Genomic DNA, 23,201 nt, shown 5'->3' with positions numbered 1-23,201 from the left:
TTTCTCTTTTATTAGATAAAGAGGATACACCACTTTAAGAAGATAAAGTAGCCTGGTCAGTGTGGCTCAGTGGTTGAACATCAATTTATGAACCAGGAGGTCACCTATGAATCAGGAGGTCATGGTTTGAACCAGGAGGTCATGGTTTGAACCAGGAGGTCATGGTTCGATTTTCCATTAGGGCACATATGCTCAGGTTGTGGGCTCAATCCCCTATAAGGGGTGTGCAGGAGGCAACCAATTGATGCTTCTCTCTCATCATTGATATTGCTCTCTTCCCCGTTCCCTTCCTCTTTGAAATCAATAAAAATATATTGTAAAAAAAGATAAAGTGTGTAACATTTTATCTAAAAATACAAAATAGACATATTATGAGTTATATACGAAGTGCTCATTTTACTAGAGGCTTTGTTTCCCGTTTGGATTAGAGCATTCTCTTAGAATATTCTAAGTATAACCTGAAGAGCCTAGGACTCTTTTTGGCTCTTTTTATTAACCCTGAAAGTTGGCAGAAAGCATTTGTATAAAAGTGATTGCTCTGATCTTGGATTAGTCAGTTATAGAAAAAAATTATTTTACCTTTCTGAACAATTCAGTAGCTTCTGGTAAACTAGACATTCCTTTTCAGGATTAAAACTTACATTAGTTGTAAAATTGTTTATTATACATGTGTATAACTTCATAATAAATAACACATAGAAGATCAAGTTTGAGTGCTAGATGCAACTGAGCCACTAGAAACATTAGGTCAGCAAATGGCTTCTGAGTTTCAGTCAGTAAATTGACAAACTTCCTCTTTGCCCTAAACTTGCATATCCACAGCTTTAACAAGATAAGCAAGTTGAGTTCAGTCTGTAGGCAATGAGCTGGGATGTTGGGCCCCTTGTGGAAGGAGGTATTCTTGCTGAATTCTTGGGTCTGTAATTGTAGAAGAGACATTGTCCTCCTGGGATAATCTGAGGGCAGATAAATGGTGTCTTCAGCTTTTCTTCAGGCTCTCATTTTTCAGTTTATTTTTAAAAAAGGGTAATCTATTTTGTTGGTTTTTTACATGCAGTGTTTCATATAATATTATGAAAGTATTGAGAAAAATAATTTAGAGCAATTGTGTAAGAATTTCTAGAAAAGCAAGTTGGGGGAAAGTGCCTAAAGATATATGCAGTTATGAGGACATCCTGCCAGCATCTATGATTAAGATTTCATAATAGCCATCAGTCCCTTGTGATATCTACCACAAACCTCAAACAGGTATCAACTTTCTTTCTATTCAACTGTCATGAAGAACAAGCACAAGAATTTAAAATTGATTGAGGTCATGAATTTATATCTCAAAGACATAACACCTAAGGCATTTCCATAGTTCATGGCACAGTATTCTAAGTCACTACTTTTAATACACAATGGTAATTTATGTGCAGATAATTATTTAAAGTATTGTCATAGCCTTGATTCTTAGGAGAAGATGTTACTAGCATGTATTTTAGGAATATTTCTCATAGCAAACATTCTAAATTAAAGAGATTTCTTGGTTAATGAAAGATTTAATTATAAAATAGTAAGATGTTTACTTCTAGTCAGCTACTGGGCACTTAATTTTTTGAGACTCATTTAGAATTCGTTGAAATTCTTAGTATTTAAATGATATTTTAGATTGACAAATTAACTTGGTTGACTAATACCTTATGAACTATTGTCACAATGAAAATAACTCTCATAAAAATTACAATATTCGGGGGGGGGAAATAAATTCTAAATACTATTTGACTTATATATATAGTATAGCTAGGATAATAGTAAGAGAAATGTATCTTTTTAATACTTAAAAAAAGAAGAAATTTAGATAGCCTGTTCTCTTTTTCACTTAAGAATTATTTTACCTTTCGGGTGAAAAAATGTAGATGCTAATATCAACCAGGAATTATTGATCACTGGGCTTTGTGCATTTATTCCTTCTCCAATTCAGTAAGTTTTAATGAAAACTAAGCACATGCTAGGCATTGTGTTACATTTAGGGCATACCTGGGTGAATAAAGCAAGTACAGTGGTTAATTCCCTCTTGGAGGAGAGAGACAGTAATTAAGCAAACAATAAACAGATAATAAAGGAAGCAAATGGACTTCAATAGTAGAAAATAACTGGGAAGGTGAAGAGTGGGAAAGTTTTGCTGAGAGGTAAAAGTTAAGCCAAGATGTGAGGGATGAGAAGCCATGCGTGAGAGGTGAAGGGAGCGAGAACAGGTGTGGCTCAAGGTGGGGGCTCCAGACAGAGGACAGCATTTGCAAATAAACCTGCAAAGAAGTGACCAAGAAATCAGATGGAAAACTAGGGATTGGAAGAAAAGGATGGAAAGTGGTTCCAGAGAAGCAGAGGGTAGAAAAGTGACGGCTACATTTGAAAACTTGGACGTCATTTGAGATCTGGATTAAGAACAGCTTCAGTGGACAGAATAGGATGAGAAGGAAGTGGAAGTGAGATGGTAAGTGGATGGGAAATGAGGGCTGGAGGATATTGGATACAGTTTGAGCAAATGGCCCTTCCCAGATATCTGTCAGTGAAACAGCATAAAAATGGAGACATGGAGGGCAAAGGAATATGGAGTAGAGGGAGACTAACAGGTTTGCGGATCAGATTATGCAGTAAAAACTAAAGTTTGATGATTCAGGGGAAAAAAAAGTCATGGATATGAGAGTGAAGTACTTGAGGAGAGAGGGATTTTTCAGCCAGAGAGAGACAACATGTGGGGCCAGGTCGGTATCAGGAGGAGGAACTGCCTACGTTGTGTACGTGTAGAGGAGTTTGCAGATCTGGCGGTGGGAAGATGAGAAACTTCCCTCTGGTACCTTCTGTTTTCTCAGAGAAGGGAGATGAGGTCATCAGCTAAAAGTGGGTTGGAGCGGGTTGGAGGGAGAGACTTGGCAGTGGTTCTCAACCTTCTGGCCCTTTAAATACAGTTCCTCATGTCGTGTCCCCCAACCATAAAATTATTTTCGTTGCTACTTCATAACTGTAATTTTGCTAGTGTTATGAATCGTCATGTAAATATCTGATATGCAGGATGGTCTTAGGCAACCCCTGTGAAAGGGCCATTCGACAGTCAAAGGGGTCGCGATCCACAGGTTGAGAACCGCTGCTTTAGGGGCAGAAGAAAGACATTTTCTAGAGTGGGAATGCAAGTTCGCTAGAAAAAGTTGGAATGATGCTGGTTAGTGTTGAGAGCCTCTTGAGTTTAGAGAATGTCAACCTAAAAATGCCAGGTTATGTGGCTTTTCTCCAGTTGTGTTAAAATGCTAGGAGCAAACCCAGATAAGCTAGAATGGCTGAGTTCTTCTAGAGTGGGAGGTTGGAAGAAAAAGAAGAAAGAAAAAAGAGAGAGAGAGAGAGAAGGGGGAGGGAGGGAGGGAGGGAGGGAGGGAGGGAGGGAGGGAGGGAGGGAGGGAGGGAGGGAGGGAGGGAGGGAGGGAGGGAGGGAGGGAGGGAGGGAGGGAGGGAGGGAGGGAGGGAGGGAGGGAGGGAGGGAGGGAGGGAGGGAGGGAGGGAGGGAGGGAGGGAGGGAGGGAGGGAGGGAGGGAGGGAGGGAGGGAGGGAGGGAGGGAGGGAGGGAGGGAGGGAGGGAGGGAGGGAGAGGAGGAAGGAAATACTTTCTATTTTGCAGGAGCTCTTAATCCTGCAAAAGACTGGGTTTCCTCTGCATTTCAAAAGTGAACTGCCATTCACAGTATCTGGAATCGTACTTCAAACCTTCTTATCCCCTGACAAAGGAATGGTGACCTTGACTCCTGTTACAGACTTCCCACTCCAGTACTGCAGAATGCTGGTCTAGTTGAACTTCACAGTTAACACCTGAGGTGGGCAAGTATATGGCTTTGCTGATATTCTACCATTCCTGCCATATTTCCTGTCCATTTTCTCTGCTTCAAGACCATAGTCAACATTCCTACTTTAACTACAAGAGCAGCCTCACGCTCATGAAACATTAAAGCCAGTATGACCATTTTCTTGGGGGTTTTCCCAGGACTGTTTACTTTAGAAAAAAATATATGGCTTTTCCTGTTGTGGCAATCTCCAGTACGTCATGCAAAAAGGCAGCAATTAAGGAGGGAGTGGAAGCCTCAACAAAACACAAATGCGCCCCAGGGGAGAATATTTTGAACTGTCTGGTCTGGAGAGAGAGAGAGAGAGAGAGAGAGAGAGAGAGAGAGAGAGAGAGAGCGCTGTAGAAATAATGTGCTTCTCAAAATACACCCCTTAGAGAGAGAGAGAGAGCGAGCTGTAGAAATAATGTGCTTCTCAAAATACACCCCTTTTCTTAGCCTTTTGTGCCACATTGTTAGATATATTTAAAAAGTGTTAACACCCAGTACGTCACCATTAGCAGTTTCTTTTAGGTAGAAGGTGAAATGTTATTCATTTTCTGAAAATGAACATAATATAGTTTACACTTGTCGATGGGATATTACTCCATAATGTTTTGAGTGGGAAGAGGAATTTTGGAAACCATCCACTTAGTGTTTGTAAGTAAACATCGGATATCTATGATTCAAATCTAGAGAAGTATAAACGATGAAAATGATTCTTTTAAAGCTTTATTTGATGAATTATAGAGATAAATTCAGTTATTCACTTCCCTCAAATTCATATCTTGAGCTTATCAACAAACAATAACTTGAAACTTAAAATTTGGGTCAAATTAAAATTTACCTATATGTTCTGTTTCATTTTGGCTATGTTTCCTTTTATTCGAGAAGTGGGTGGGTTGCTGGTAGCTTACAAAGAATAGCTGGGTGAGAGTGAAGAGATGTGTTCAGCCATCCCCTCCCCACCCCCGATATTCCCAGCACCCACCTGGCCCCATACATAGTTAACACGATGTTATTGACTATCCTCCCTAGGCTGTAATTTCCATCTCTGAGATTATTCCGTAACTAGCAATGTACACTTAATCCCTTCACCTTTTGCACTTAGCCCTCCAACCCCGCCTCCCCTCTGTTAACCATCAGTCTGTTCTCTGTATCTTTGAGTCTGTTTCTATTTTGTTTATTTTGTTCTTTAGATGCCACACTCTGTAAAGTACATGATTGTCTAACCAGTGTGCTGTACATCTGAAACTCACACAGAATAATCATGAAAGTAAAGTGTAATTGAAAAAAATAAAGAAAGCGGTTTCCCTAACTGGGTGGGCTTGGATATATTTGTTTACATCTTTAGGCCCCAGGCACACACTTGCACACTGAAGTTCTGTCTAGGTGGCAATTATGAAGATTTTCTTCTAGTTCCAAAATTGTGTGACTTGCACTATAGCCTAAATGGCTGCTTGTTTGTGGCCGCCAAGAGGTGAAACAATGGAAAATAACAACAAATCAGAGAGAATAACAATAAATCGAGGAAAGAAAATTAGGAAACTGGCTTCTGGCTGTTATGCCCAGATTTCAGGATCCCCAAGAGACCACACCAGGGAGCCAGCCGAGTCCGATGCAAAAGCAGAGAGTCTTTTATTCAAACCCGGGTTTGGCTCCCCTACCTCCTTACTGGCACAGCAGCAAGTGGCAAAGAGTAAGAACTCTGTGTGGAGAGAGGTTTTATAGTAAGGGGAGGAGAGAGGGCTGTGGGCCCTGCCAATTGGCCAGGCGCAAGTCGGTATCTCATTACACAGGATGTGCGTATCTATGGCGCGCACTTCCCTTGATTGTCATTGGTTAGTTTAAAGAAGTACCCAGGGTAAGATGGAGGGCATAGTCCTCGCCCTTTCACTGGCCAGGAGACATTCTTGCTTTGTTCATAATGTAGCTGTGAGCCAGGCCAGCAGTGTCCTAGCCTGTAAAATAGGTTCACCTGGATTAGGCTCAACTCTACAGTCCTAGTTTAGGAGCATGTGATATCACACCTAGGCCTCTCTGGCTGGTGTGTCCCTCCCTCCCCAAACAGGACTTTTCTCCGTTAACAATTGTATGCTTCTTTGTTTAAATGCTCTGTTTATATTATCAGTGTGTTACAGACTGAATTGTGTCCCCATCCTCTGTCCCCGCCGCCCCATTCATGAGTTGAAGCCGCAACCCACCCCATCTCCACCACCAGTGACTGCATTTGGAGGTAGAGCCTTAAAAGAGGTGATAGAGTTAGGACCTTAGGATGAGCCCTAAACCAAGCCCACTGGTGCCCTCCTAAGAAGAGGAAATTGGGATACACAGCAGACAGCATGATGTGTGGGCACAGGGGAAAGACCATGTGAGGACACAGGGAGAAGGTGGCCACGTGTAAGCCAATGAAAGAGGCCTCAGAGGAAACCAAATCTGCAGACACTTTGGTCTTAGATTTCCAGGCCCTGGAGCTGTGAAAGTTTCTGTTGCTTGAAACTACCTAGTCCAGTGATGGCGAACCTTTTGAGCTCGCTGTGTCAGCTTTTTGAAAAACCCTAACTTAACTCTGGTGCCGTGTCACATATAGAAATTTTTTGATATTTGCAACCATAGTAAAACAAAGACTTATATTTTTGATATTTATTTTATATATTTAAATGCCATTTAACAAAGAAAAATCAACCAAAAAAATGAGTTCGTGTGTCACCTCTGACACGCGTGTCATAGGTTGGCCATCACTGATCCTAGTCTGTAGGATTTTATTTTGGCAGCCTCAGCAAACTAATACAAAGCACCCTTTCCATTGTGCTGTCTCTCTGCTAAGACTCTTAACATTCTTGCATATTGTATAATGTCTCGAAATCCCTCTTGTCCTTGAGGGTAGCGTGGCAGAACGATATAGAAAGAAAGAATTTGGTACAAGGCCGAGTGTCAGGATGCCAGGGCCGGCTCAGCACCTGTCCACACAGATGACCTGGGAAAGTTTCTTAGTCTTCCTGGGAGAGAGCATTCTCTTTAGAGTGTGGCTAAGGGCACTGTCTGCCTCAGTCTGAGCTGTCAATTGACAAATTACTTAACCTTCCTAAAGGTTAAGTCTTTAATCTCTAAAATTTCTATAGTAATCCCTTTGTTGTTACAAAGATGAAGTGAGATGGTGTATATAAATCCCTTAGCACAGTACCTGGCACCTTGGAAATGTTGAATAAGTATGAACTTTTATTTATTTACTTTTAAATATATTTTTATTGATTTCAGAGAGGAAGGGAGAGGGAGAGAGAGACAGAAACATCAATGATGAGAGAGAATCATTGGTTGGCTGCCTCCTGCACACCCCACACTGGGGATCAAGCCTGCAACCCAGGCATATGCCCTGACCAGGAATCGAACCCTGACCTCCTGGTTCATAGGTCAACACTCAACCGCTGAGCCACGCTGGCCGGGTCGAACTTTTAAAACAATTTAGCAATTGCTAAGGTATCTTCCAGTTTGTCATTCCAGGTTCTACAAATGGGCTGTACCTCCCCTTGATGATTTCTCAACAACAAGACCTCATCTACAGTCTGGCCATTTTCTCCACAACACCGTACAAATTCCCAAGTTTGTTCATTCATCCTTCAATCAATAGTCATTGCATGATCACATCAGGACCCAATAGGAATACAGGGAGAGAGAAACAGACTCCCTTCATGTTGCAGACATGCACTCCACATGATGGTAATATAGTCTATAACATTGTGGTTGGAGACATCAAGGAGAAATACAGGGGTCTTAACCCAGTAGACAGGTTAAAAGACGGTTTACTTCTGAGAGTGAGTGTATTACAGGGAACCCTGATGGACAGGCAGAGACTATCCTATAGAGCAGCGGTTCTCGACCTGTGGGTCGCGATCATCGGAAAACACATATAGCATATCAGATATTTACATTACGATTCATAACAGTAGCAACATTACAGTTATGAAGTAGCAACGAAAATAATTTTATGGTTGGGGGTCACCACAACATGAGGAACTGTATTAAAGGGTCGTGGCATTAGAAAGGTTGAGAACCACTGCTCTAGAGAATGTGTGTGCGGGGGGTGGTGGGGTAGAGGGGGGGACAGGGGCAGCACTAGTAAGAGAGTGCAGTGGGATGGAGCCTCCAGTGTGGCTGCTGCTTCCTGCTTCTGGCCTTTCCAGAGTGGGGAGGAAATCTTCCCCACTTTCCCTTTCTGTACAGCTAAGCCCATTCATGGCTTCAAATATCAGCTTAGTTACTTACCTTTCCTATAGGGCCTTTTCCATTTAAAAAAAATATATATTTTATTGATTTTTTTTACAGAGAGGAAGGGAGAGGGATAGAGAGTTAGAAACATCGATGAGAGAGAAACATCGATCAGCTGCCTCCTGCACACTCCCTACTGGGGATGTGCTCGCAACCAAGGTATATGCCCTTGACTGGAATCGAACCTGGGACCCTGGAGTCCGCAGGCCGACGCTTTATCCACTGATTAATCACAAAAACAATATGTAATTATACATATTACAATATGTAATTGTAATTATCCATATTACAATATGTAATTACAATATGTAATTATATATGTGTATTCCGATGGTCTAGGCGACCCCTGTGAAAGGGTCTTTCGACCCCCAAAGGGGTCACGACCCACAGGTTGAGAACCACTGATCTATCCACTGAGCCAAACCAGTTAAGGTGGGCCTTTTCCATTTTAAACCAGCTAAATGTTTCCCCTTTCCCAAACTCTGGTAGATAATCCATATATATTTGTCTGTCTAAATAATGAACTTTCAATAATACAACTTTGAGACTAAGAAATAATTATGGAGCAGAAAAAGTCCATTCACCAAGAATAGCGAGGACATCAGCCATAAGGACCAGGCATCTGTGGGACACAGGAGACAGGTTCTATGCTGCTGGGTGCCTGGCTTATGAAACAGACCTAATTAATGGGTTCCTTCACTTTTAGATTGCCTTGGGTACAGGAGAGCTCTCTTAACAGGCTTTCCATACTAAACTGAGAGTGTAACTTGAGAGACATTTTTCATATCAAGCAGCTCATTTATTTACTTTAATTCCTGTTGTTTCTTAATTTTTCTGTGCCTGTTAGTGATATCAAACTCTTTGCTTAACCTAGGTTTCTAAAAATAGTACCAGCAAAATAATTTAAGAGTTTACAACTTTAGTGATACCATAGTAGCTATATATTAATATTAAAAAAGATGATGATGGATGCAATAATGCACTCCCCTAAATATCTCTCTGTAGAGAAAGCTTTGAATTTGGAAGCAGACAAGTCAGAGGCCTAATATTCTTTATTTAAAAAATTTTAATGGAGCAGAAACAGCAATTTTTTATATCTCTATGAAAAGACATAGTCAAATATGAAAAAGTCATTATAAAAGAATTCTCAACAAATTTGCCTACTTGATTTTGTTAGAAATCTCCAAAGAGCCAAATAATTCTGAGGAAGTTGAGGCAGTTTGGGGGAAAGCATCAGTTTCATAAACAACAATAATATTAACAAACTAGAGGTGTGGTGCACAGATTCGTGCACCAGTGGGGTCCCTTGGCCTGGCCTGTGTCCTCTTGCAATCCGGGACCCCTCAGGGATGTTGGAGAGCTGATTTCAGCCCAATCCCGCAGGCCAGGCTGAGGGACACCACCAGTGCATGAATTCGTGCACTGGGCCTCTAGTATGCATATAAGATCTTTGGTTCATCTCTTCACACCCTCCCCCCAGCAGCAACGTAACCCACGGTCAATTCTGTGAGGAAGCAGCAACCTAACCCACAGCCAATTCTGCAAGGAATCAGGCTCCCTCCTCCCTCCTCCCTCCTCCCTTCTCTCTGGGTCTGGGGTGCGGGTGAAGCAGATTTGGGGCCAACAGTGCCCCAGCAGCAACCTAACCCACAGCAGATTCCGTTCTCCCTCCTCTATTGGTTGGAACATCTGCCCCCTGGTGGTCATTGCACGTCATAGCTACTGGGAGAACGGTTGGATGGTTGCTTAGGCTTTTATATATATAAACTAGAGGCCCAGTGCACAAAATTCATACACTCGGGGGTGGGGGGTTCCCTCAGCCTGGCCTGTGCCCTCTCACAGTTCAGGAGTCCTCAGAGGATGGGGGATGTCTGACTGATGGCTTAAGGCCCGCTCCCTTAAGCTGTCAGTCGGACATCCTTAGCGCTACCACAGAGGTGGGAGAGGCTCCTGCCACCACCACTGCACTCACCAGCCGTAAGCCCAGCTTCTGGCTGAGTGGCACTACCCCTGTGGGACCACAGTGACCACCAGGGGGCAGCTCCTTCATTGAACGTCTGCCCCCTGGTGGTCAGTGCATGTCATAGCAACCGGTCGTTCCACCATTTGGTTGATTAGCATATTAGCCTTTTATTATATAGGATGATACTTTGATGTATTTATGACCTACTAGGTACTAGGCTTGATGATTGACATACATTTTCTCATTTCATCCTTCCACTGTCTCTCTGAAGTGTGGGGGTCATTTCCCCATTTTACAGATAAGGAAGCTGAGGATCAGGATCACACAGGCCCAGAAAGGAGGAGATAGGCTTGGACTTCACTCAGTCTGGCTCCAGGAGAGGAGCCTGCCACCACGTCAGGGCTGAACCTCTCATTACCTCCTCTGGTCTGTTACACAATGAAAGGGAGGGAATGAGAAAGGGACCCTTTCCTCCAGATACCACAATCTAATAATAGCCCCTTCTCTTCCTGTTGTCCTATCACCCTCTGCAGGGAAGGAGAGTTGATGAAACCCTCCATCTGTGCTTCTGGCTCTGGTTCACTTTTCCCCATCTTGCCCTGACAACATGACTAAAGGGGTTTGGGACAGACCACACATTGTTAAGCATTCATTGAGAGCCAATAGTTGCATTGCATGGTCAAGCGTGTGTTGAAAAACGTATCCAAACTTCCCTCTCATTAGTGTTCAGGAAGTTTCTAATTACAGGACAGCAAAAAAAAAAAAAAAGTAAAAAAAAGAAAAAGGAACCATAAAATTCTTGCTTCAGACTTAAAAGATTGTACACTCACCAAGAATAGTTATTCAGCTCAGTTATAAAAAACAAAAAAAAACCCAAAACTACTGTTTTATCAGCATTCATGAGAGTGGTTGTGCAACCTTGTTGTAATAAGGTTTCCAGGACTGAGCTAATTGTGGGGAAAAAGCATTTTCTTTATTTAATGTGGCTAGCTTGACAGAAATGTCTTAATTCCATAGAAACCTAAAATATCTGCTGTTACTATTAACAGATTAGGAGGGAAAAAGGATGAATGGGTGCCTATTTGTAACTGGAATTGAAAAGGCCGTCATTGTCTGACAATCAGGACCAATGATTATCCTGAAGAAAGTGAACTTTAGCCAATATGACCGCTTTGTTACTTCTTTCAAACATGACTGTGGAATGAAAATTCTCTATATATGAATATATCTGTATTATTTTTTTAATTTTTCAATTACAATTGATAGTCAATATTATTTTATATTAGTTTCAGGTGTACAGCATAGTGGTTCGATATTTATGTAATACTAGGGACCCAGTGCACGAATTTGTGCACCTTGAAAGGAACTGTGGCCTGCGAGGCTGGGGTGAGCACAGGGGCAGGGCTTGGCCCATCCTCCGCGCCCCCGCTCAGCCCCTCCTGCTGCAACCCCCGGACCCCTGTCTGCCGGCAGCCCTGGTCCCACCACCACTGCTCCCATGCACTGATGGCACCGGCCCTGCTCACATTCGCTGACAGCATGGAGCAATTGGGGCCAGTATCTGCAGCGGGTGCTAGCGGCGGCTGCTGCCCTGATTGCTCCTCAGGAGTAAGGGGAGGTGGAGAAGCCCTCAGGGGTGATCAGGGCTGGCAGCCACCGCTTGCACCCACTGATGGTGCCGAGTGACTGGGACCAGCGCCGGGCACTGGCAGCAGGTGCAAACAAGGCCAGTGCTGGCAGTGGGTGTGAGCAGTGGCTCCGGTGCCGGCAGCAGGTGCTAGTGCTGGGTGGGACTACGGTATGCAGGAGCAAAGAATTTTCAGTAACCACCAGAGGCTTGCCCCAATGACAGTGACCAACACCCTGCATTGATCTGGCGCCCTCGCTCACCTGCTCCACCATTCCGCCACAACCAACACCTGCCATGTTCCACACGCTCCCTGGTGGTCAGCGCACATCATAGCAACTGGTTGTTCAGTTGTTCCAGCTGTTCCACTGTGTATTTGCATGTTAGCCTTTTATTATATAGGATATGAAGTGATCTCCCCGGTAAGTGTAGTGCTCACCTGGCACCATACATAGTTATTACCATATTATTGACTATATCCCCTATGCTGTAGGTTACATCCCCATGACTATTTTGTAACTACTGTTAAGACCTGTGGAAGTGGACTGCAGGATGCTTTGGGGCTATAAAGGAAAGTACAGAACCCCAGCTAGAATCTAGATGTATTGGTACATGGCAAATAATACAGGGGAAGAGATCTCAGAAAAATGCGCAAAACGTCCATGAGAGAATCAGCCTTAACATGCACCAGGCTCAGAGGTCAGAAAGCTAGCTTATAAATAGTACAGTGAAGTAATAACTTTATTTTTCCCTTCAACATTCTCTAACCATGAAGGGTTAAAAACCAGAGCTATCAAGCTTAGAAGGTGGGTGAGGAGGAATTGAGAAATCAATGACCTCCCTTTCCCTATAGGACGATAGGCTCTAGCTTGGGGAAGAAAAACAACTTCAATTCTAAATCAAACTTAATTTTGGATGAATACATAGGCCCAGTATTTTAATATCTGAATTCATTTTTATATATCTATATATTATGTATTTATACCTATACCTATAGCTATGTGAGTGTGTGTGTGTGAGTGTGTGTGTGAGTGTGTGTGTGTGAGTGTGTGTATGTATACAACATAATTGTTAACAGAAAAGTTCTGAGGCTGACTGAGGTTTTAGCAAGGTAGGAAAAGTGCTAGCCCTGGATGCATTTAAAGAAAAAAAGAGAGTTTATCTAAGATTCAGTGTCATGAATCATGTTTGCTTAATATCGATCATGTAGTTTCTAACCTAGTAGACCTGGACAGTTAGCTGTCCTAATGATATTTTCTGCTTTGGGCTTTAATATTGGGGTAGCATCTGTCCAGGTCTTGCTGCAAGGTACAGTAGTTATATTAGTGGTTACAGTGAGGATGCGAATCCAGTAGTTATGCTGGAATTGTTGGAAATGAGAAGACAAAGTCGCTGCCAGCAAACTTTGGGCACCAGCAACACATTTCCTCTAAACATTTTGATTACTGGTCTCATCCCTTCTGGTATTTCACTTGGTCTGCTTTTTATGTTTTTAATTAGAGATTGGTATTTAACATTCTTTGATATTAAGAATAGTTGGGAGTGAATAAGACAGACATCAAATTAGAATGCCAGTACTATTATATGAATTTCCTTCATATATAAGCCTATATGGATTAATATTTATCCATTTATCTATCCATCCATACAACAAATACCTATCCTGAAGCTACTATAATTTAGGCACTTCAGTAGACACTGGGGAAAACTGTAGGAACAAGATAAATGAGGTCCTGACTTTATGCATCTTTAGTTCTTTAGGAAAGGCAGGCAATGTGTAAGTGGAATGAAAGGCGTGAAGAATTGCAAAGTGCAAATGGAGCCAGTAACAGGCAGACCACACCTACCCTGCAGGTCATGGAAGGCTTCTCTGTGCAAGTGGCATTTAAGCTGAGTCCTGAAGCATGAGCTTTATTTAGGTGAACAATAGTTGCCTGCAAGGCCCTACATGATCTGTCCCACCTATATTTCCAACGTCATCAGAAGCTGCATTTGCTTTTGCTGACCATTCACCAGCCACTCCTCTTCTCTCAATTCCTCAAAAGGCCTGTTGGGAACACTATATTCTAAACCCACTCCCTCTCCACCCTCTGTGGCCAGCTCCATTTCAGATCTCAGGCCTCAGGTTACTCTCTAGTTCTGCTTTTTTGCTTGTTCCCACCATTTCATACATCTTTATTTCTAATAGTTCAGACACTTCTTGGATTAGTTGTTTTCTGACTGCCCATTAGAAATGTAAGTTCCAAAGGAAAAGGAAATGTATCTGATTCATTCATGTTTGCCTCTCCAGACCCTGGAATGCTTGACCGAACAGTAGTTATGTCTTAAATATTTGTTGAGTAAATGGATAGATGGAAGAAGTAGGTTACAGTCCTGAGTGGAAGAGAGTATGACACATTTGAATAAACGAGAGAAAACAGTATAGCTGCCACACTGAAAGAAAAGAGGAGAGTTGGGGATAAGGCAGGGGAAGTAGATAGAAATCCAATCTTGAAGTCTTTTAGGCCAATATTTTCAAACTTCTACTAGTGGATCATGAAATCAATTTAGTGGGCTGCTACTAGATGTACACAAATGAAATAGATCCAAAAGCAGGGTACATTGTTCTTAGTAAATCAGAACATTTCCATATTTTATTTATATACGTGTTTATATATATATGTGTGTATGTATGTGTGTGTGTATGTATATATATCTATATATAGCTATATATATGTGTATATATATATCCCAAAAATGTATATACACACAGACACACACATATATAATATTTGTGTATTATATAATATATATTATATATTGTATATAATATATATATTATATTTGTGTATTATATTGTGATATAAAAAGTTTTGGTTTGTAGTAAATAGATATGAAAGCCACAGTTGTAGGCCATGTTAAGGATTTCTGATTTTGTAGTAAAGGAATAGGAAATCATTGAAACTGTTTTCACAGAGGAGTAGGTACCAAGATTCCTTTCCAACTCTAAACATTAATCATTGAAAGTGGTATTACTTTTAGCAATGTGTGAGCATGGAAACCATTCTAGACTGCCTTTAATGCCATGCCTAGATTACCTTATTATGCTTTTGAAGGCAGAAGCTATGCCTATGCACTATTGCATTGCCAGTGCCTACCTGAAATTAAGATTCCAGTCACAACAGGAATTACAACAGACAGTACATCTTTCAAAGTAAATGTGTAGTTATTAGTGGTCAGTCCCTGCAATCTTGATCAGAAAATGGAAGCTAAAATGCATTTAGTATCTATGGTTGGACAGGTGCCTTGCACAGTAATGAACTCATTAGTCCTTACTACAATTTTTAAGATAGTGATAGTCACATTGATGGTAGAGTAACCTCGGTCTTATAGAATGTGAAACTAGAGTTTGAATCAAGGTCTTTCTGATCCCATATCCAGTGGTGTTTTCACCAAATAATGCTGCTTCAGTGAACAAAGATTTTGAAACCCCAACAAAGAAGATATTACAGGTGGCAAATAAGCATGTAAAAAGGTGCTCCACATCATATGTCATCAGGGAGTGGAAATTAAAATAACAATGAGATACTACTATACACCTATTAAAATGGCCAAAAATCCAGAACATTGACAATATCCAATGCTGGTGAGAATGTGGAGCAACAGGGACTCTCATTCATTGCTGATGGGAATTCAACATGGTACAGCCACTTTGGAGGACAGTTTGGCAGTTTGTTTTTTTTTTATAAAACTAAACATACTCTTATCATACAGTTCAGTAATCATGCTCCTTCATATTTACCAAAGTAGTTGAAAACTATCTCCACACAAAATCTTGCACACAAATGTTTCTAGCAGCTTTATTCACAATCACCAAAATTTTGTAGCAACCAAGATGTCCTTCAGTAGGTGAATGGATAAATACACTGTGTACATGTAGAAATGGAATAAGTTAAAAATAAGTGAGTTTTCAAGCCATAAAAAGACAGGGAGAAAACTTAAAATGCATATTACTAAGTGGAAGGAGGTAATCTGAAAATGCTATCTATACACTGTATAATTCCAATTGTATGACATTTTGGAAATGATGAAACTATGGACACAGTAGAAAGGTGGGTGGTTGCCAGAGATTGGGGGCAGAGGCAGGGAAGGATGAATAGGAAGAGCACAGAGGATTTTTAGGGCAGTGAAAATACTTTTATGATACTATAATAATGGATACATGCCATTATACATTTGTCAAAACTCATAGAATGTACAACACCGAGTGAATCCTAAGGTAAACTATACACTTTGGATGATTATTTGCCCATATAGGTTCATCAGTTGTGACAAAAGTAGCACTCTCTTAGGGGATGCTGATAATGGGGGAGGATAATAATTGTAGAAGAAAAAGTATCGAGAGTTTTTTTTTTCCATTACAATATCTCTTACTTAACTGCTCCCAAATTAAACTGGTTCCTTAGAATGAACAAATCTTTCTTTTAACATGTCACCACTAAAGTTGAAATTCAGCATGAATATATTTTTTAAATTCTTAACAAGTAGCTATGGTGAAAAAATATTCCTTTCTTATCATGAATTTGCATAATACTGACCCAGATGAGCAAGCAAACAATGGCATGTGGCTTTTTTCGTTATAAACAGTACGAGAAATAATTTGCATTTTCCGTAATTTCAATGAATTTCTCATAAAACACTTGGAAAATTCAAAAAAACCCTAGAGTTTCTTAATAATTACTCACAGAATAAATTTGAACAAATAAATATGGAAATTAAACAGTACTATCAAAATAATGTTTGTCCTTTCCCGAAGTTCTATGTGTAAACCAACTCTTATAAACAATTAGGGGACTCAGTCTATCTGGTCCCCTTGGGTAGCCTTTTCTGTGCTAAGGTTCATACCCATCATCATTCCAGTCTTGGAACTACATCCAAGAGGAAGCTTAACAATGATTGTTTATTTTGTAGGTTGTAACGAAGCTTGAGTGCCAGCGAAGGCCTTTGAAGTGTGAAGAGATTTCCTGTAGTTGAAACCAGAATGTCGTTTATAGATCCTTATCAGCACATTATAGTAAGTCATTTGCTGTTTATATATACTTCTGGGACTGAATATTGCTGGTGTTGATTGTAAAGTAAAACTCTATGACAAACCCTGCATTTTTCTTTTTAATGAACTTAATGTGGAACAGATAGGCTACAGATTAAGATAAAACTAGCCCAGTTCTTTTCATCACTGTAAGTTTCTCTAAAAAGAAGTACTCAGAGGGAAAAAATACCAAGACATCTGCAACAGTATTGAACTTTCATGGAACAAGAAAAAAATGTAGTTGTCACCTACCAATGATCAACCTGCATATGTTATATCCGTCACATGAATTGGTGGGGAGAAGATAAAAGAGCTATTTTTTAAAATGTATTTTTTATTGATTTCAAAGAGGAAAGGAGAGCAGGAGAGAGATAGAAACATCAATGATGAGAGAGAATCAGTGATTAGCTGCCTCTTGCACACCTACTACTGGGGATCGAGCCTGCAACCTGGGCATATGCTCTTAACAGGAATCGAACCCAGGACCCTTCAGTCTGCAGGCTGACACTTTATCCACTGACAAACCGCTTCTAGGGCTGAACTCAGCTTATTTTGGTACTGAAAGATAAAAGAACCATTGAATTGCAGATTATATTTTGATATCCATTTCCAAGGTAATTGATTCTGTAACCTTTCCCTTAGTTAGAAATATTTAAACAAACTTTTCTATGGATGGTTTATTTTTGTAAAAGAGTTGAGTGATTCAAATTTTAGGATGTAATTTTCCAAACTTCATTGGAAGTATACCTTTTTTCTTCTGATAAAAATTAAATAAAAGAGGAGAAATTTCTTTGCTGAATTTAACACTAGAGATCCAGTTAGGTTTATAGGGACTAGAAATAAATGTTATGGATATTAAGGATCCACAGTCTTATTTTTACTTAAAATGAAACACCGTTCTTTAACCCCACATCCTCTCTGGCTACCATCCTTTCTCCGTCCCTGCTCAGTGTTAGGGTTCTTTGCAGCTCCTTCTTCCTCTCTGTTCACAACTTGAATCGCTGAAAACTGATCTCAGCTCTTCCACTTTACAGAAAGGTCTCATTTGGTGAATCCAATACTCTTTAGTTTCCCCATCCCACCCCTACCCCTACCTCTGCTGCTCATTCACCTCTTCTTGAAAGTCTTCTCAGTTTTCTCTTGTTCTGTTTCACTTTCTTGCTGTTGATTCCTTCTCAGTTTTCTTTGAAAGTTTCTCTTTCTATTTGACTTTTTAATATCGAAATATAACATTCCACACATGAAACCATCATCCAGGTAAAGATACACAACATTTTAAGTACCCCGAAGAGTTGCTCATGTCCCTTTCAGTCAAACTCCACAAAGGTAACCAATATTTGATTTCTGTTGTTATAGACTAGAGGCCCGGTGCATGAAATTTGTGCACTCGAGTAGGGTCCCTCAACCTGGCTTGTGCCCTCTCACAGTCTGGGAGCCCTCAGGGGATGTCTGACTGACTAAGGGGAGCAGGTCTAAGTCGGCAGTCAGACATCCTTAGCACTGAGGCAGGGGCTCCCGCCACCACCACTGTGCTTTTCAGCCATGAGTCTGGCTTCTGGCTGAGCAGCGCTCCCCCTGTGGGATCGGGCCCAAACTGGCTCTCCAACATCCCCCAAGGGGTCCCAGATTGCGAGAGGGTGCAGGCCAGGATGAGGGACCCCACCAGTGCACGATCAGGGCCAGGGAGAGACGCGGGAGGTTGGCCAGCCAGGGAGGGACTGCGGGAGGGCTCCAGGGTGTGTCCGGCCTGGCTCACTCAGTCCTGATCAGTCGGACCCCAGTAGCAAGCTAATCTACTGGTCAGAGCGTCTGCCCCCTGGTGGTCAGTGCAATCATAGTGACTGGTTGACCGGTCAACTGTCTGCCCCCTGGTGGTCAGTGCATGTCATAGCGAGCAGTTGAGCGGCCTTAGCATATCATTAGCTTATTACACTTTGATTGGTTGAACATCTAACCAGTCGACTGGACACTTAGCATATTAGGCTTTTATTATATAGGATACATTTTGCTGTTCTTGACCTTCCTATAGCTGTTGGTATTGAACATTATATCTGTGTGACTCATTCATGTTTTTGTGGTAGCAGGATTTCACACTTTTACATTGCCATGTAGTAGTATTTCATTATTTGAATACACTATAAGCTATTTATCTAGTCCACTGATAACTGTCAACTCCTCACTGAATGGCTATGGTGCCTTTGCTGAAAATCAAGCAGCCATATATGTGACCTGATTTCCATTCTGTTCTGTTAGTCATTCAATCTGTGTTTGCCCAGTACCAATCTATGTTAATTTCTCTAGCTTTGAAATGTGTCTATGTAAATTCTCCAACTTTTACTTCTTGGAGATTGTCTTGGCTATTTTCAGTACTCTGCATTTTCATATAAATTTTGGAATCAATTTATTAATTACACACAAACATACACACACACAACTGCTGAGATTTTTATTGCTACTGTTATAAGTCTATAGATCAGTTAGGGGAGAGATGACAATGATAACAATATTACATCTCCCAATTCATTAACAACCCATGAATCTAATCCAAAACAAATGTTATTTAGATTACCTTTAATTCTCTCAGTAGTGTACTGTAGTTTTCAGTGAGAAATCTTTTGTTTCTTTTTTTAGATGTGCTTCTTGTTAGTTAATGTTTTAGTGTCACTCTAAAGATAATTAAAAAATTTAATTTTCTGATTAGTTATTGTATTTATATAGAAGTATAATTGATTTTTTTGTTGATACAATCAATGTATTGAATTTCTTTATAATTCTAGTTGTTTGTGGATTCTTTTGGGTTTTCAGCTTACATATCCCTGTTATCTATAAATAATGCCAGATGTATTTCTTCTGCATAATTTTTTGTTTGTAATGATTATGGACTAGTATATTATCTATTTTGATCCATGTTTCATATACAAAAATATAGTTTATATTTGGTTTTGTTTTATGAATTTTGAATATATTTTATTAGTGCATGTAACTTCTAAATTATATATATTTCTGTTTAATTGATATTTTATCATTATGAAAGGTCTTTTTAAAAAAATCTCTAACAATGACTTTGTTTTTAATTTTACTTTGTATCTTGTTAATATAATTCCTTCTAGTTTCTTTGATTACTATATGCATCCTTTTACTTTTGATTTATGTTTTTCCTTCTTTTTAAAGTGTTATCCTTGTGAAAAGCATATAATGATGGTTTAAAATGAGGTAACTATTGTTTTTTGAAAGCAGTATCCTATTTCCCTTTCACAGTTATGGTTTTTCTATAAATGAATCTAAACAATGAAGGTATATCATTTTCAGTTGTTGTTTTTTCATAGTGATTAAGTTTTCTGTATCTTATATGCAGATTCATTTTTCTCAGCCCCAACCTCCAGAGAAGTATGTGAAAACCACATGTCTATCACATTTTCTTCACCTTCCCCAGCATTGGAGTTGGACACTCAACCAGTATTTTAATTTATAGCCCTTTTAGACGAAGAGATCCTAAGAGCCTTATAAGTTTCTTCATTCTTCTTGTTCTTGCTGTGTATGTAAGGGGAAAAAAACTGTGTGCTATGTGTATGTAAATTTTTGTGTGTGACAACATTCCCTGTTGTTTTCACAGAATGGTACTTTTCAAAACATATACACAAGCACACTCGGCACAAATCAATTTTAGTAAAGAAGGAAAGTGGGGAAAGCTAAGCCAGCTAGTTAGTCATGAACAGTGCCAGACGGGCCAACACAGTTTTGGCTGCCTCTAGGCACAGAGGATTGACTCCAGGTCCTGCCTGTGATGCAGTGACATGCTGGAGAATCCTGTGGACTAAAGCAGCAGATTCAGCCAGCATATTCTTTTGCTCCCAGCGATACCGGCTTTTAAGAAAGTGGTAGAAGCCCGGTTGTAGTGGCTCAGTGGCTGAGCATCAGCCTATGAACCAGGAGGTCCTGGGTTTGATTCCCAGTCAGGGCACAGGCCCAGGTTGTGAGCTTGATCCCCAGCAAGCGGCCTGCAGGATGTGTCTCTCTCATCAATGTTTCTATCTCTCTCCTTCTCTCTATCTCTCTGAAATCAATAAAAGTATATATATTTTTAAAAAGAATGTAGTAGAAAATAGAGGGATAACCATATGGCATAGTTCAGTGCTTCCCAACTTGCAGACTATTTGTGTCTCCATGACTTACTAAAGTTCTTTGGGGCCAGAGAGACATCCACGTTACAAGGATAGATCATTGCAAAGTATAAAATATTTATAAAAATTTCCATCGTTTTACTCTAAAAACATGAGTCACTTTCCTGGAGTGAAAAGAAAACAAAGCCACGCCTCTTCCCACCACCTATGAGCAGTCTAGGGGCCCTGTCCCACGTCCACACGTCCACAGAAACAAAGGCTGTCTTCACATCAGACAGACAGACACTCGGATACACCAGAATGACCGCCTGCTTCCACACAGGGGCCTCTGAAAAATGTCATTGTAGGATGATGGGAAATTTTACCAAAAAATTATGAAGATATTATTCTAGATTATTACGGTAACAGAGGGTGGGGGGAAACGCTGGGTAAGTAATCAAAGAGCTAGTGTTCCAGTGGGCAGTTTCGGCTTCAGTTACGTGCTCATAAGCACTTGAACTCTGCGTTTTAGCTGTTGCGTGAGGAAAACAGGGTATGACTAGTACCTGCTGTGTCTGTTTCACAGGGCTTTTATAAAAAAATAAATTATGTGTACAAAAGCATTCTTTAGTAACTTAATTAGGTAAGGTATTCCCGGGGGACATCAGGAGATGAGATACTGCTACTGGGAAATCAAAAATATAAAGGCAATAGAAGTACTGTTGCACCAGCACAGCACTGTACAAAAGGTAATGTTGAGTTTTATGGCAAATAGTATAATTTTTGTGAGCATTAGCAAATTCCAGAAAGTGAGCACAAGAACAGTTAAGTGATCATCTTTAAACCTTTCCTACTACCAGCCAATTCCTGCCCCAAGCCTCTAACCTGAGGCCAAAGCATACACATTTATTTTATTTTTATATATTTTTCTTAAAGAAGAAGAGAGAGAGAGAGAGAGATAGAAACATCAGTGATGAGAGAGAATCATTGATTGGCTGCCTCCTGCATGCCCCATGCTGGGGATTGAGCCTGCATGTTCCCTGGCCAGGAATTGAACCATAACCTCCTGGTTCATAGGTCGATGCTCAACCACTAAGCTATGCCAGTTTGGCCAAAGTTATTTACAGCAACGTCCAGGTTTCTGCTTCTCCACCACAGATCTTAGGTCAGAAAGCCCTAGAAAGTCACCAAGTTTACCTTTCAGTTCTTAAATTTCTATTTGGTTCTTTAAAAAATTTTCTCAGCCATTTTTTTAAAACCAGTTTCCAGTTCCATATGGTCATAGTTAAGCTCGACTTCCATTTCCAAGAACTCTAGGGAGTTTCTTGGGTGGGTCTGTTTTTGTGCCCATTAATTAATTGTGCTGGTTTATTCTCTTGGAGTCATGCGTCCTCATGCTCCTAATTATCTTTGATTTTGCTAAACATGATCATGAAAAATTATCTGTAGAAATAATTCCTCAGAGATCATTTTATTTGCTTCTGTCAGGCTTCCAAGGAAGCTAGAAATCTGGGACAGATGTAGCCCCAGTTTTAGGTTAGCTGTTTTCTGGGCTCCCTCGATGACACTAAACTGGGCTGCCAGACATGGAAGGGCTGTTTATAGTTATTCCTGTGGTACAGTCTATGGAGTTTCCAACTTGAAACAAGGGGGTGGTTTTTTAGGGTTCTCCTCCATCAGATTTGTTTTGTAATTGTTCTTCTGGTTCTTTTAACAGATTAAGACAATCATCAAATTGATTTTGTATAAATTGACTGATTCTTTTTTCCAATGTCTAATCATTTTAGTTACAGATGTCAACATAATTCTCCAGAATGAATTTAACATAGTAGCTGTTTTCATAATGACTGGGTTATTGTAATATTGAAAAGAAAAAGGGCTGCGGTCTTTGGAAAAGATTATAGATAAAGAAAGACCCTCAAAGTAAGGTAATCCAAAACCTGAAGGCAAGGCTTAATCTTGGTGACTAACTCAGTATATTGAGCTTATATTTGACATCTCAATTGAAATATGGCATCTCTTTTGGCCAACTACCAGCTAGCATTGTGCTGAGTCATTAGTTTCCCCGGGAACACTGTTGTGGATTCAATAATATCATCTCTTTTGGCGCTATCCCTGAGACATAATGAAAAGTCTCCTATTCAGGTTAGAAGCTAGCCCTGCTCATCCTACTTTGAAATTTTATGTGATACTGGCCCCCAGGAACATGGCAAGGATTATCAAAAAAGTATTTGGATAGTCATTGATTGAAACTGAGCACTTTTGTACTTACTTTATAGTACTCTCTTATTAATCCTTACAGCTCCTAGAGATTGGTATGATTTTG

The 23,201-nt window shown here is 40.4% G+C and overlaps 1 protein-coding gene across 1 annotated transcript in view; it reads left to right on the top strand.

Annotated features, from left to right (window-relative positions):
• Window positions 1-23,201, top strand: part of PLA2G4A (phospholipase A2 group IVA) — a 127,397-nt gene that overhangs the window by 7,252 nt on the left and 96,944 nt on the right. Inside the window, exon 2 of the mRNA XM_006772938.2 lies at window positions 16,658-16,760. Within this exon, the coding sequence (XP_006773001.1) occupies window positions 16,728-16,760 (33 nt within the window). The 5' untranslated portion in view covers window positions 16,658-16,727. The remainder of the gene's footprint in view (window positions 1-16,657; window positions 16,761-23,201) is intronic.

The sequence above is a fragment of the Myotis davidii genome, unplaced genomic scaffold (genome assembly GCF_000327345.1).
Source record: "Myotis davidii unplaced genomic scaffold, ASM32734v1 scaffold362, whole genome shotgun sequence".
Classification (NCBI taxonomy): Eukaryota; Metazoa; Chordata; class Mammalia; order Chiroptera; family Vespertilionidae; genus Myotis; species Myotis davidii.
The sequence above is the reverse complement of the archived record's forward strand: the minus strand, read 5'-3'. Positions and strand labels throughout refer to the sequence as shown.